A 14,852-nucleotide genomic window follows, 5' to 3' on the forward strand; every position below is an offset into this window, starting at 1 on the left:
GCCAAATTAGTTACACCATGCCTTTTTAAAAGAGACTTGAATAATTTCTTAAATTTCTATTTGTCTTGTGTCTCTAGGAGGACTGTGCTGTCAAGAATGTATGGCTTATGGGGGGCCTCAGTATTCTCACTTCAGTCCCAACCACTCCACAGCCAGTCTGTCTGCTCTGTGCCAGTAAAGGAACACATGAGGTACTTCAGACTTTAACAAAGCTTTATTAGTTAAAGATGATGTGGGTTTTTTTTTATTATTATTATTTAAACACAAACAATCCTTGTCCTCTGTTCCTTTAGATGATATTCTGCCAGATCTGCTGTGAGCCTTTCCACAGTTTCTGTCTCACACCTGAGGAGTGCCCCCCAGAAGAGTCCAAGGAAAACTGGTGTTGCAGGCGCTGCAAATTCTGTCATGTATGCGGCCGTAGAAGCAAAAGCACAAAAGTAAGTGAGGAAACACATTTATAATGAGTTGTTTCCAAATTATTAGAATTTTTCCACCATTTAAAAACTGAGACTATTTTGGTTTTTGGCCTGTGTATGTAGATATTTGTATTTGTATTTTTTTCTATATGTTTTCCGTCCTAAGAAATTGTACATTGATTTTATTTTGAATTTGAGATTATGGTGAGAAGGGACAGAGGAAGAATATTCACTGAACTAATCATTCTTTTTGTTTTTTGCTTTTTTTTTTTGTAGCCTGTGTTGCAATGCAGAAGATGTCAGACCAGCTACCACCCTTCCTGCTTAGGACCAACATACCCAAAGCCTATTAACTGCAATATGCCCTGGGTAACTGCTCTAATTGTATAAAATAATATCCATCTCTTGTTTAAAAAAAAAAAAAAATAAAATACGATTACTTTGCAGATCACTGATATTGTGTCATTTGGTTTAGGTGTGCATGACATGTATTCGTTGTAAGAGCTGTGGTGTGACGCCTGGAAAGACCTGGGACTTGGCATGGAACCACGAGCAGGACCTCTGTCCTGACTGCACTTCTCTCCACAAAAAAGGTAAAATCACACAAGCAGATTCTACAGCTTTAGTTACAACTTGTTTGGAAAGGTCATGCATGTGCCTCATTGGAATGTGGTACAGGACATGGATAGCGTGACTGAGTTGTCTTTACTTTACATCAGGCAATTTCTGCACTGTGTGCCACAAATGCTATGAAGACGGCAGCAAATCCTCACAGATGATTCATTGTTCAGAGTGCAGCCACTGGATACATTATAGATGTGAAGGACTTTCAGGTGAGCAACGCTCAATTAGATTAAGAACTTTCTTTTTAACCAGTGTTTTCTATTATGAAAAATAGAGCACTCAATTAAATTTGAATTGCTTTACTAATTTAACAGAAAGCATAAATTACATTATAACATTCATAATGTCTGAGCCTTCTTACTATAATCTCGTTATTTAAATGCTAAATCTGTTGATTGTGTTTGCAGAAGAGCTTTTTGGACTGTTGTCCAGTCAGCCAAACAAACTGGATTTCATCTGTTCACCCTGCAAAGGGAGCCAAAGTCAAAGTAGCAGTTTGAGGGAAGATTTGCAGAGCAAGCTGATGGCCGGACTAGAGGAGGTGCTCAATGACCTCCTCTCCTCCAATCAGCACCTCCTTGTCTGTAAAGTGGTAAGCACTACTTCTAATTCTGCTAATAACTGCTACTTCTAATAGCTGCAAATTAATCTTTCAAATGTTTTTGGGGTTTTTTTTGTTTTGTTTTTTCAAGCTTCTCTAACTCTCATAATGTTATGGCTCAGAGTGTTGATCTGGGGATGGTTTGTGTTTTCTTTCAGTGTCAAGAAACAAATATTTCACCATTTCCAACGGAGCAACAACCTGTCTGTGATCTACAAGCTTTAGAGAGGAAGTTTAGAGCAGGTGGCCACACCTCAGTTGTGAGTATATTTTTATCTTCTCTTCTGTATCCTTACAAAAGCTCACAGAGATAAATGAATAAGAATGGAAATGACACCAATTTTGTCTACATATCCGCTTCTGCTGTGAAATCTATTTCTGTACTTTAATGCCGTCTGAAATCCTGACCCGTTGTTTTTGTTTTTATGAACACAGAAAGCTTTCCATACTGATGTTGCTGCTGTGATGAAGAAATGGTTGAAAGAGGAGGAACATCTTGTTGAGGATCAGAGACCAACCATTCAGTCAAGAGCTCGCTATGTCCAAGTGAGACACGGTTTTTGTCCACTGTTTTTCCCTTTTACTAAACAGTTTTATAGTCACCATCTCTGCTTGGACAGGACCAACAAGTGTAACTAGCAGAATAGCTTGTAGGCAAATCCTAATTGAATGTTAACTTTTCTGACAGGCGGTGAAGCGGGTGTTTAGCTGGTTTCCTTCATGTCATCTTAAAAAGTGGGGCTCATTCTTCGAAGAATTCCCATGGTGAGTAGTTGACCTAATATAATCCTTCAACAACTAATTCATTTTACTACAAGTATGTATGGATAGGTACTTAATTAATCCCATCTTCAAAGGGCTGTTATCACAACAGTTTATATCGAAGATGTAGCTTCAGCTAAGTGTTTAGTCAAACATCTGTCTGTACACCTTTAGTGGCATGCTCCCTGAGGCGGTCCTCCCACCTTCTAAGGAGCACAGTTATGCACAGTGGCTGGAGAGGACTTACCAAGCCAAGGAGTCCAAGGGCCGACAGCAGACTGACAGCATGCTGTCTGCAGTAACCACACAGCGACTTGCTGCACCACAGGCCCCCCGTCTGTATTCACAAGGTATGGAAACCATGGTAGTCTGTCAGTGTCAACCTCTGTGGAAACACCTGCAAAAAAGAAAATGCTGTTTTTTGTAATGTTTACTATTTCATTTTCAATAAACATGTGGATTTTCTTCCACAGAATTCAAGACGGAAGATGTGAGGCAGTGTGCGCTGTGCCAACAGTATGGCGACGCAGCTCCCAGCGTGAGTTTCTCCAAACATAGTCTTTGTCATGAATGCAGAAAAGGTCTCTGCTTTTATTGTTTTTACTAAAATATACTCTTTTTACTGTTAATTAATTTAGGAAGCAGGACGGCTTTTGTACTTGGGGCAGAATGAGTGGGCCCATGTTAACTGCTGCCTGTGGTCTGCAGAGGTCTATGAGCAGGATAGTGCTCTGCTGCAAGTGCACAGTGCTGTCTCAAGAGGGCGCCACTTGGTAAATGATGATCACAGAATGAATTAAAATAATCATTATTTATAGCTTAAACTGATCAAACTTTATGAAAAGTATTTAAGTGCAACTGTGCTTTCTTTTCTCTCCAGCGCTGTGATCTTTGTGGGCAGTCAGGAGCCACAGTGGGCTGCTGTCTTGCCACATGCCAGAGTAATTTCCACTTCATGTGTGCTCGTGCCGATAAATGTGTGTTCCAGCAAGACAGGAAAGTGTACTGTCATGAACACAGGAATCTTGTCAGTGCAAAGGTATGGAGACAAATATCCCAAGTTTTTTTTTTTTTTTAAATTCTTTTACTTCATTTCATAGTCTCATATATATTGTAAGAGAAAAGAAATACTGCTACGTTTTATTGTTGTATGCTCCCATTTATTTTTTTGTGTTTTGGATTGATTGTTTTGCTTGAAGATGGTGTCTGGGAAAGGATTTGAAGTGCCTCGGCGGGTGTATGTGGATTTTGAGGGGATTACTCTTAGAAGAAAGTTTCTTACAGGCCTTGAGCCAGAAACCATAACCATGACAATAGGTAGGTACTCCTGAATTTATATTTGGTCATTTAAGCTCTTCTACAGGGGATTCATCATCTGGAAAGAATGCTGTTAAACATGCTGAACTTTTTTTGTTTCACAAATGTTTCAGGTTCTCTTCAGATTCATAAACTTGGTGTATTGTCTGAGTTATCATCAAATGGGCGAATGCTGTATCCTGTGGGTTATCAGTAAGTGGTCATTGTCATTATGTAGTCAAATTTTGGTATTTTAGGAAATGTTTAACAAGCAATTTAATTTAATTTTTGCTCTCGTGGGTTGCTGTGTCACCGGTTCTCATAATATTTTGATTTTACATACATATCAGCAGAGTTTATTTTTCAGTATTACTTAGATGGTATGTTTCATATCAATACTTTGTTTCTCCTTTTATTCTTCCTCTCTAGATGTTCTCGGCTGTACTGGAGCACTGTTGACCCCAGAAGACGCTGCAGGTACACTTGTAAGGTAACAGAAGTGAGTACGCCGCTCCCTGGTGAGGAACAGGAGCCGAAGTGGGACAAAGAAGAGAATCGCACCATAGTTCACAGCCCCAACCGCCACAGAGGTGAGCACAATCTTACAGGTTCTTCTCATGTGGAAATTCTCTGTTGCATCTCAGTTTTTTTAAAATCCACAAAATGGCCCAAAGCATGTTTTTCTGTTTACTAGCACGTCTGCACTGTTAATAGTATGTATTACCCAAAGCTTTAAGGTGCAGACGCAGCACGAGCAGATCTGGTTCCTAAAACTAAAAGGTCAGGAGTCTGAAAGTGTTTAGTAAAACTGCTTCAAATGTTTGTGCTATTTTAGGATTCAGGGTTTGAATGAATTTTATGACAAACATCATGGGTACACTAAATGAAGAGTCAGCTAAAAGAAGATGTCGGCACTGTTCTGTTGGGATCCATTTTTTATTTTTATGAGCACTCTGAAATATAGAGTTACCAACATAAGTAGCTGTAACTTGCATTTACCAACCTCATGCTTAAAAACATGTCTCTCCTGTTAATGAGACCTCGTGTCTCAGTGGGAGTACCTTTATAAAAAAAGATTAAACAGAAATGCTGTTCCACATATTGCGTACAAAGAAAGCAGCTTAGCCTTGGGCAACGACATGCAATACTATCATTATATTTTCCAACCTTTCCTACATCTGCAGCTGTTAATACAAGACTATTTAAAAACCAATATGTACTGAGAGGAACTGTGAGAATATGTCTCAAACCTCCGTTAGCTTGTTATCTCCTATCTCCGGGTTAGCTCAGCAATCTCTTACCTCCAGAAAGCTCGAAGTTTGCTCAATGTCAATCATCCGCCATGACGCTCACTGCCCCCCTCTCAGCTCCACCTCTTTGCCCATATTTGTATTTTCCGGGTGAGATGACACGCATGACACTGCCAAGATGGCGATGGTAGGAACTGCCCATTGAGCTTCAATTCAGCTCTTCATAAACCTATGGGTGACGTCACGGAAACTCCGCCCATCTTTTTATTTTCAGTCTATGATCACCACACATGAGAGCAGGGGTCACCAACTCCGGTCCTCAAAGACTAACGTCCTTCAGGTTTTCGTGTTCTTAGTACAACACACTTAATTCATGAAAAGGTTCTCCAACAACTTGTCGTCTTCTGCACCTGCCTGTTTATGAGCCAATGATTTGGGTCATGTGTGTTGCAGCAGGGAGCTACTAAAACCTGCAGGATGGTAGTTCTCGAGGACAGGAGGTTGTGACTTCTGCACGAGACAAAGCACTATAAAATCAACCAATCCAAAGACAACTTTTATGTTTCAACAGAAAGCCTTCATTCATTCTGAAATCATGTCAAACTGTTCTGAGTAAGGATCGCTGCAGCATTAATTTAGAACTCTATATAAATAATTTAATGTCTGGAATTTATCGTAAAACGCATTAAAATAATCAGTTTCTAATCTTTGTTTTTTCTTTTAATTTTCATTTTATTATAGAATTTTATCTCGTTCAGTGATACATATAAAGTCAACCTTGACTTTATTAAACATATAAATATATATTTATATTTATTTTTGTGCAGATATGGAATCCCCAGAACGTTTAAGCTCCTCATCCAGTCCAGTAAACTCCGCAACCCCATCGCCCAACTCAAAAACACACAACACACCTGGATCTAAAAGTCCTGGTTACACACAGACTAGGAGACCTGCTGGAGGATCATCTCGTCCTCTTCCATCTCCAGGTAAGCGCAGTATTTATCTTGCTCCTTTTTCCAATACATTATTTATGTATTAAGTAAGTAAATATTGTTTTTTGTGTATTTATTTGTTATGCTATCAGGATCTGCTTCTCATAAATCACATCACATCCTGACACTGAGAGACCTTGAGGACACCCGTCGGCCTCGCAGACTCTCATCAAGAAGTCGCTGCAGTTCTTCACCAACTGAAGGCGACCCATCTGTACCAATAACCCTCCGCTCTGGTGGTCCTGTCCACTCCAGATCTACCTTGTTTGGCTCCCCTCCTAGAACATCCAACTTTGGATCAGCCTCTCCTCCTTTCTCGCTGCAAAACCCGACATCCCCAGTATGGAACTCTCCTCCTAGATCCAGCTCCAGCATCTCTGCAGAGCATTCGCCGCAGCAACGAGCTTTAACTCACTCCCCCAGAGGGAGGCAAAACTTCAAAATCACAACTCCAGTGTCTGCAGAGGTTCCCCAAGATTTCTTGGCATCATCTGAGGCAGAAGATGCAGCTGTTGCCACAACGAATGGGATCTCACTTGCTCCTGATAACCTGGAGGAGGAAGTATCCCACCTAATGTCTCAGGAGCTGCCTTATACTGTTTTTGACACTGACACAGAAGTAGCTGTGGCCTCCATGCTGAATGCCAAGCTAGACTTAGATGAAGCTCTGCTCTCTGAGAATGTCGCGCTTCACTGTGGAGCACAAGGAGGTCGAGGGGAGGTAGAGAGCGTGGTGCAGGATGTGCAGATTCGGGAAGAGCATCAGGAGGATGGCTCTGAAGATGAAAGCTCGAGCCATTACCTAAAATTTTCACGTACAGTGGTGTGCGATGCAGCAGGTGGCTCAGACACCTCCAGCCAGCTCCCATCAGCGCAATCAATCTCTCAGTTGGACGGGGCAGACGGCGGGTCAGAGAGTGATGAAAGTGAGGAGGTTGATGAAGAAAAAGTTCACACACACCATAATACACCTACAAAACAGTTAACAGTGGCTTTAAAGAGACTGGAGTCTATTTACACTGAGTCAAAGTCGGACACTGAGCAACAAACAACTGAACCAGAGTTTCAGGAAAGTTTTCCACCTCATGATATTCTGGATTCAGGTTGCATCAACAATGACCTGTCGTTACAGGAGGAAGAGGTCCTGATGACATCAGACGCACAAACATCTCAAAACGAAGTGGTTTTGGACACAGTTACAGGGCATTTTGTCTCGGCTGAAGATGGCACAGTTGTACACTCAAGCAAGATCGAGGCCGATGATAAAGATGACAGTAGCTCGTCAGCTGAATCAGTTGAAGGCTTTCAGGACGACTTAAACGATCCAGATTATGATCCTAGCCACTGTCAAGAGTCCAAAACCAAAAAATCTCCCATAGCGCAAATTAAAACATTGATAGTGAAGCCAAAACAATTTACTTCAAATCCCAGGCAGCTGTTTCCAAAACCTCAGTACCAGCCAACAGTCAGTCTGCCGCTGCCTCTACGACCTGCTTTGCATGTAAATAACAAGCCTGTTTCTGCTGCTCCTGCAACTTTCTGCTCAGTCCCACGCCCCGTCACCTCCCCTATAATCATCAATGGCCTAAACGCTTTACCTATTCAGCCAGGTGCCACGCGAGGCAGAGCTATCGCAATCCGCTTAGACAGCTCCAAGCCAGAGGGTCCGCAGCAGCAGAAAGTGGCGACTCAGAATGCGGCTGAGGCAGCAAGCTCACCCACACCGCAGACTCCTGCTCGTCAGGTCCTGCTTGTCAACAGACAGGGGCAGATTCTCATCAAAGACCCGAGATCAAACACTTTTCAGACTCTTTCTTCAAATTCACCTACTTATAATAAAATTAGCCAGGTTGCTAAGATTCTCCACAGTGGTACTACTTTACATCACTCTGTCCCGCGTGTCGTCATAAAACCTCGGGGCAGCCCCTCGGGCATAAACGTTGTTCCTGCCAGTAACCATACAACTACAGAAAGAAAACTAATTTTCAGAGTGATACCTGTGAAAACTAGCACCAATCCAGCTGCTGCAGTTAGCCTACAGACCGCTCCTCCAGCTAATTTTTCTAACATTGAACAAAACACGGCCCAGGCTATCATCGACAGGGCAATGGCGACTCACCGGGACGCTCTGCGATCAAAACCCATCATTCTCACCAACACTCTGGCACCAAAAGCTGAGCCACAAAGGCCACCCCAGCTTCCAGATGCAGAAGACTCGGATCAACCATCAGCTGGATGTTCAGAGTCCTCCAGTGTGTGTTTTAAAGAGCAAACATCAGTTTTGTCACGCAATGAAGTGAGAATGAAAAGAGTGTCATCAGTGTCCGAAAGGCCCTCCAGGAAGACCTCAAAGATCGACTTCTTGAAGGATCCATCAAGTAACCTGGAAGATGGTCAGGAAGCAAGGTAATAAAATGATAATGAATGTCTTTACACCTTAACTACACATCCAGATTACATTTTAGAGATGAATATCTTCAAACATGATGCCGTTCTTGTTTTGTTTGTTGTGTTGCACAGTTATAACAACCCTTCAGAAAAAAATAATCTACAGTACTTTTTTTTTTTTTTTTTTTTTTACAATGACTTGACTTGTTTAATCTGACTGACCACTGCAGCAGCTCAGACTGCTGAAAAAGTTTGAAAGGATTGATTAGCATTTCTTTTCTTTCTGTTTTTTTGTTTTGTTTTGTTTTTTGTTTTCACCACAGACTGAGTGGTGTTAGAATGAAGGCTCCAACTACAAAAGATGTTCTCGATCTGGACCGGGAGAACAAGACTAAGACAGAACCGTTGAAAATCTTTGCTCCGCCACTTCCTACTCCCTGCAGGTTAGCTTGTTTTGAAGAGAAACTAATTCAGAGTTGGTGCTGTGCTGCAAAATGAAACAAATGGTGACTGTGCAGTTGTATTAATTTAGCATTAAGTGATTTATTCTAAATTAAAATAGATCAAATTTGTAATATTAAAAAAATGTATATGTAAGAGATTGAGGATACATTCATTTGACTCCTTTGAGTATTTTCTCTCTGCACTGGTTGACAAATGAGCATGTGGTGGGATTTGTGGGATTTATTTTTAGAACCTGTTAGGTGATTAATAATGTTTTTGTTTTTTTTAAGATGTGCTATTCAGTATAATCTTTTGCACACTTAATTTTCTTTTCCCTGCTCAGGCGTCCTCAAGCTGTGAGTCCAACCACAGACCCACAAACCAGCAGTTTTCTTGAAGGTAAAACGCATACCTGGGTCAGTGCTCGCCACGGAGACCTCTCTGAATGGGGCCCGTATACAGGTTTGAGGCTGAACATCTCATGTTTTCTATGTTTGGATCCTAAATAGTTACATGATCTTTTTTTTTTTCTCTCTTTTTTTTTTTTTTTTTAAATGTACCTGTAATTATTATCCCACGTACTTTTCAAAAACTGATATTTGAACTGATTTTGTACGTTGTCACTTTTTAATTCTTCAGGTTTTAGCTCGGAGGAAGATGTACCTGCACTTAGACACAGAAAGAAGACGTACATGAACCAGCCCCACCTGCGCTTTGAAATCACCAGTGATGATGGCTTCAGTGTGAAGGCAAACAGCATAGAGGGTAAAAGCTGTTTTGTTTTTGTTTTTTTTTTTTGTTGGGTCATTTTATTCCTCACAAATACACCAGTGTATTTTTATATGTTTCAAATCAAAGCATTTTAAGAAAAGCAAAAACATCTACTTCTGTTTTGTACTCTGAACACATGAAAGGAAAACAGCCAGAGTTGTGTGTGAATCCTTTATTCTTGTCCTTCCTCAGTTGCCTGGCGAGCTGTGATTGACGGTGTCCTTGAAGCTCGAGCAGGCTTTCACCTGAAGCAGCTTCCTCTGGGTGTGATGAGCGGCCCGCGGGTGCTTGGCGTTGTCCATGACGCAGTCATCTTCCTGCTGGAGCAGCTGCAGGGTGCCGCCAACTGCAAACGCCATCGCTTCCGATTCCACCGTTGTGATGACATTGAGGAAGAGCTTCCCCTCAATCCAAGTGGCTGTGCACGAGCTGAAGTCTACACACGGTGCAGAAAAAATACATCATTGTTGAAATTTCTGTTTATTTTGAGAACTTGTTTGCAAAATAAAAGTATGTGATGTAGATTCTGTTAAAATGCATAAAGTAATTCACTTTTTTCTTCCTGTTTGTGTAACTAGGAAAGCAACATTTGACATGTTCAACTTCCTGGCATCACAGCACAGAGCCCTCCCTGAACTTTCAGGCCCCTTTGATGAGGACGAGGATGAATTCCCGCTGAAAGCCTCCAGGTTAGTTAAGTCTGTGCCACTTTTGTTGATTTAATATCAGAATTTGCTGAAGGGATGTAAAGATTGGTGTGTTTCATTCATCAGGCGAGCCACAAGCAGTGAGCTTCCCATGGCAATGAGGTTCAGACACTTGGAAAAAACCTCTAAAGAAGCAGTAGGAGTTTACAGGTAATGGCAACAAAACTCCTGTAAATCACAGATTTTATTAATGCCCATGACAAATCATCTCACTTTCTCAATTTTTCCTTTGAAGATCTTTAATTCATGGCCGTGGGCTTTTTTGCAAGAGGAACATTGAGGCTGGAGAGATGGTGATCGAGTATGCCGGCACGGTCATTCGCTCTGTCCTGACTGATAAGCGAGAGAAATATTATGACAGCAAGGTGAGTGAGATACTTCACAGCTGATTTTTGAGTGAGCCTGACACTAAGGGTACATTCACATCAGCCTTTTTGATTTGAGTCCGAGTCCGTTTGCTTGTAAAGTCCGCTTTGTTTGGGGAGTTGTGAATGCATCAAAGAAATTCTGATTTGGGACCAATCGGCCCACCAACAAACGCAGGTCTCAGCCCGGTTCTTGCTGACCAAATACAGGAACCGGACTACAAAAACAACTACTTCCTGCGTAGCTTTGCATTGTGGGTAAATACATAGTGATCGTCTACTGCTTCGTCTGTTGTTCATACTGTGGTCGTTGTTGTAGCGTATTTCTGCAGTACACTTGCATGAGACAAAATTAGAAAAACCCAACACAGCAGCAGTGTCCATGTTTAACTTGAAACGGAGTTTTCTTCTTCATGCGTGTCTTGTTCTCTATTGCTAAATACGAGTGGAGTGCCACCATTGGTGAGAATTGGGATATATAATTGTAAAGGTTTGATGCGTTTGACCAAAGTGCAGTGTGAACATACAACGATGGACCCCCCTAAAACTGAGCCGAATCCCCAATTGGACCGACTCTAGTGGACTATCCTGATGCAAATGCACCATAAAAGTGTGCTAAGTTGTAAAGCAAATTGATTAAATGAAGAAATCCAACACAAAAGAATCTCTCCTGAAGTCCAATGATGTTTTTGCCCCTTAATACACTCGTTTGCTGTCCTCAAATAAGTAAATACAGCCCTTAAATTGAAATAAAATAGAAATAGCTTTAAAACAACCTGGGCCTTTTGACTGCCTGTACAGAAACTTAACTTTGCATTTGGGTATTGTCCTGTATTACACCACTACTAGTTACCAGACATTTTGTCTTTATATTAGCTTGATCTACCAATGAATATTTTTTGAGAAAATAGGCCCCAAGTTGAAAAAAAATCATGCAGTTTCACTTTAATGTGAAGCAGCAGGCCAGAGAGGTGTTAGACAAGTTCCTAGTTCTAGAAAAGAAAACTGGAATTTGTCCCTTCAGTAAATGCACTATCTGTGTAGATGTGTCCTTGTGCACAGAGCCATACAGAGAAAACAGCACGTAAATGTAATAAGCTCAGTTGCATCTCAAATGTGCTTTCCCACATGCTGTGATGGGAATAGAGAGAGGTAATGGACACTCGGCTCCCTGAGGAATGCAGAGTGAAGGCAGGTAATCTACTCGTGCACCAGATGCTGATGCAACCTCCTATCACACAGTCTGTGTGAGTGACAGATCAATCAGCAGCCTGAGAGGAGTGATGCTATATGAGGCAGCAGGATTTCTGCTAAGCTGTACCCAGGAATGTGTGCTTTTTGTTGTTTGTTCTATCTAGGTTGATGTTTTAATATTTTATAGCACAGATTGGAATCAAATGCATTCAGATACTAGTTTGGAGGTTAGGTAAAACATGTTTTGGAGGTAAAACATGAGTCTGAATCAACAGAAATGACCTGAAAGTATCAGGGTGCCCACCTTTTAATGGATACTGAAGGTTAACTGATGAAAATCCTTGCATTTTTTTAAACTACTGAATGCTTTTGGCATAAAAAAAATAATGACTGACTGTTTTGTTGTTTGTCGTTTGACATCAGGGCATCGGCTGCTACATGTTCCGCATTGACGACTTCGACGTGGTAGACGCTACAATTCAAGGCAATGCAGCCCGTTTCATCAACCACTCTTGCGAACCAAATTGCTACTCTCGTGTCATCAATGTGGATGGCCGCAAGCACATCGTCATATTTGCCCTGAGGAAGATCTACCGTGGAGAAGAGCTCACCTACGACTACAAGTTCCCCATTGAGGATGATGACAACAAGCTGCACTGCAACTGCGGGGCGAGACGATGCCGCCGCTTTTTGAATTGATATATAACGCAAATAGGTATACCATAACCAAAATAAAAAGCCATCTTATTTATTGAAATTCTGACAGAAGCTGTGGTAATGAAGCCGTAAGATGGAGGACATTTGATCCACAGTCATCATTTGACAAGAGAGTGAAGGGCAGCGTGTTTGTACACGTCTGTCCTCAGAGCTGCTGTTCGCAGTCGTACAAATGAGATAAGAACCATATGTCAAAGCTTGGGGCAGTACTGCTATTTGTTGCTTCTTTCGGAATCATCTACTGTCTAACCATCACATATGACACTGATTTAATTTGGCGTAATTTGTCATCAGTGGCTTTTGCTGGAACTGGTTGTAGGCAGGCATTGATTACCACTTAGAAATGCGGCGCACAAGTTTAACCTGAATGCTGTAATATTGCATAAAGAGGGATCCATTTCTGTGCTGGTGACAGTGTTTCTGTAAATATACGATCAAAGAGGAGGATGAAGAGCATTTTTTCAGCACCTTACTTTGATACAACCTTCTGGCAGACATGGGCATGTTTTCATTTCCACAGCAAACACTTAAGAGTCAGAGCACCTTGTGTACATTGTAGAGCAGCTACGTTTTAACCTCTGGTATGAGGTTCAATGTTTTCGGTGCTGGTGACATTTTTTTCCAAATAGGTAGTTTTAATAGTCGCCCAAACTGTTTTATTTCTTCAGTCAGTTCATAGTTTCTCTCTTTCTTTGTAATGGCAGAGCTGCTGTGATCTGAATACTTTTGCCCTGCCATTCGTCTGTTCTTTTGTGTTGTGTATTTTAAGGCTCATGAGGGAATGTTCTCACTGTAGGGTTCAGCTCAAATATAGTGACCTGACTCTGCACAGTCCCTTTATATATCTTTTTGTATATTTGAACAATAAATGGATATTCAACAAAGCGGTGGACACAGATGTGCTTGAGCTTTTAGAATATCTGAATGAAGGCTGACGAACAGGAATGAAGCTTCTGTTGCTTAAAGACACCCCTGTTTTTTTTGTTTTTTTTTTCCCACATTGACATTTTGACCCTTCTGTTGACTGTCAAGCTGCACTACCTCAAAGGTGTTATAAAGCAAGATTTTATTTACACATTTAATTAAAATTTTTTCCTTATTTTACACCCATTTTAATCATTACATTTTGATAGCATAAAAGTATCATTAATCACTGACTTTTATAATTGTTATGAATGAACAAAAGTCCACCATACTTTTTGTGCCGTTTGAGGCAACCACATAAAGCTACTGATTGTACATAGTTGTTTTGTTTTTGTCTTTTAGAGATTTTGCCATAAACCCTCCCTACTTTACTGGCTCAGAATGGATCCTTGTAAATAGTTGTATAAAAAATTTCTAAACTTGTTCAATATTTTTTTACCTTCACTTTGTTTTGTTTATTTATGTTGAATATAAATTTGTTCAGTTTGCTTCCTCTTGTTAAAGTTTTTACTGTTCAGAATTTATCAATAAAATTAAAAGTGAACTTGTGATTTTATTGTGCTGACATCATTGACAATGTATAAAAAAGCACAACTAATGTGATTTAGGTTTTTTTTTTTTTTTTACATTGAAACAATCATGCATATATCTATATTTATAAAGGACTCTCATAATATATTAATAGAGAAAATGCACCCTGTTATGATGGAAGATATATATATGGGATCAGGAATTTAAATAAGCTGCTTACACAAACCTTAAGCTGCTGTCACAACTTATCAGAAGTGAAATGTGGTTTAAATAACAGTTTTCTTATGCTAATTAATAAAATTTTAAAAAAAAAACCAAAAAAAACTAATCCTCATTAAGACGAAAAATGAGTACATTGTAAAATATACATGAAACCAGTAAAATTATTTACCAATAACAAAGATGTGATCAGGTTGAACTGGTGGTGTTGGTGGGTATAAGAGGAGGATGCCAGAGAGGCCTCTAAGATGAAGACAAAGCTGAGAACTGAACTGATAAATTATTTTGTAGTTGAAACTAATTCTTGAACCATTTCTCAGAAACATTTCACTTAGGAAAAGTTTAAACTCCATTCAGATTATGTATTCACAGAAAGCTTTGCTTATTTAATCAAGAAACTACATTCTGCACATATTATAACAGCACAACTTGTTTCCCAATTAAATTTGGGGTATAAAAAAAACTGCAAGTCATGGCTTTTGTTTTTGCTCATAGTTTAATAAATGACTGAACCTTATTAATAATTCAACATCATTAATAGTTTGGTCAATTTGAGCCATTTCATTGGCATTAAATCAGTACGTATACAAGCCAGCTCATGAAAAATGATTGCTGACTTAATGTAACTAATGGACATCATTGACA

General features: G+C 40.3%; 1 protein-coding gene across 1 annotated transcript in view; it reads left to right on the forward strand.

Moving 5' to 3' along the window:
- The window catches only part of kmt2ba (lysine (K)-specific methyltransferase 2Ba), a gene marked incomplete at its 5' end in the record, with an annotated part of 30,008 nt that extends 16,120 nt beyond the window's left edge, over nt 1–13,888 (forward strand). Inside the window, 26 exons of the mRNA XM_079258702.1 lie at nt 78–191; nt 294–440; nt 696–788; nt 895–1,012; nt 1,139–1,252; nt 1,451–1,635; nt 1,803–1,904; nt 2,080–2,190; nt 2,333–2,409; nt 2,581–2,756; nt 2,880–2,944; nt 3,045–3,179; nt 3,287–3,445; nt 3,606–3,723; nt 3,837–3,915; nt 4,132–4,292; nt 5,780–5,941; nt 6,040–8,353; nt 8,659–8,778; nt 9,123–9,241; nt 9,419–9,544; nt 9,743–9,995; nt 10,129–10,239; nt 10,324–10,407; nt 10,493–10,622; nt 12,240–13,888. Coding sequence (XP_079114828.1) covers nt 78–191; nt 294–440; nt 696–788; nt 895–1,012; nt 1,139–1,252; nt 1,451–1,635; nt 1,803–1,904; nt 2,080–2,190; nt 2,333–2,409; nt 2,581–2,756; nt 2,880–2,944; nt 3,045–3,179; nt 3,287–3,445; nt 3,606–3,723; nt 3,837–3,915; nt 4,132–4,292; nt 5,780–5,941; nt 6,040–8,353; nt 8,659–8,778; nt 9,123–9,241; nt 9,419–9,544; nt 9,743–9,995; nt 10,129–10,239; nt 10,324–10,407; nt 10,493–10,622; nt 12,240–12,515 — 5,649 coding nt within the window. The 3' untranslated portion in view covers nt 12,516–13,888. The remainder of the gene's footprint in view (nt 1–77; nt 192–293; nt 441–695; nt 789–894; nt 1,013–1,138; nt 1,253–1,450; nt 1,636–1,802; nt 1,905–2,079; nt 2,191–2,332; nt 2,410–2,580; nt 2,757–2,879; nt 2,945–3,044; nt 3,180–3,286; nt 3,446–3,605; nt 3,724–3,836; nt 3,916–4,131; nt 4,293–5,779; nt 5,942–6,039; nt 8,354–8,658; nt 8,779–9,122; nt 9,242–9,418; nt 9,545–9,742; nt 9,996–10,128; nt 10,240–10,323; nt 10,408–10,492; nt 10,623–12,239) is intronic.
- Nucleotides 13,889–14,852: the final 964 nt, after the last annotated feature.

The sequence above is a fragment of the Telmatherina bonti genome, assembly GCF_933228915.1.
Source record: "Telmatherina bonti genome assembly, chromosome: 19".
Taxonomy (NCBI): domain Eukaryota; kingdom Metazoa; phylum Chordata; class Actinopteri; order Atheriniformes; family Telmatherinidae; genus Telmatherina; species Telmatherina bonti.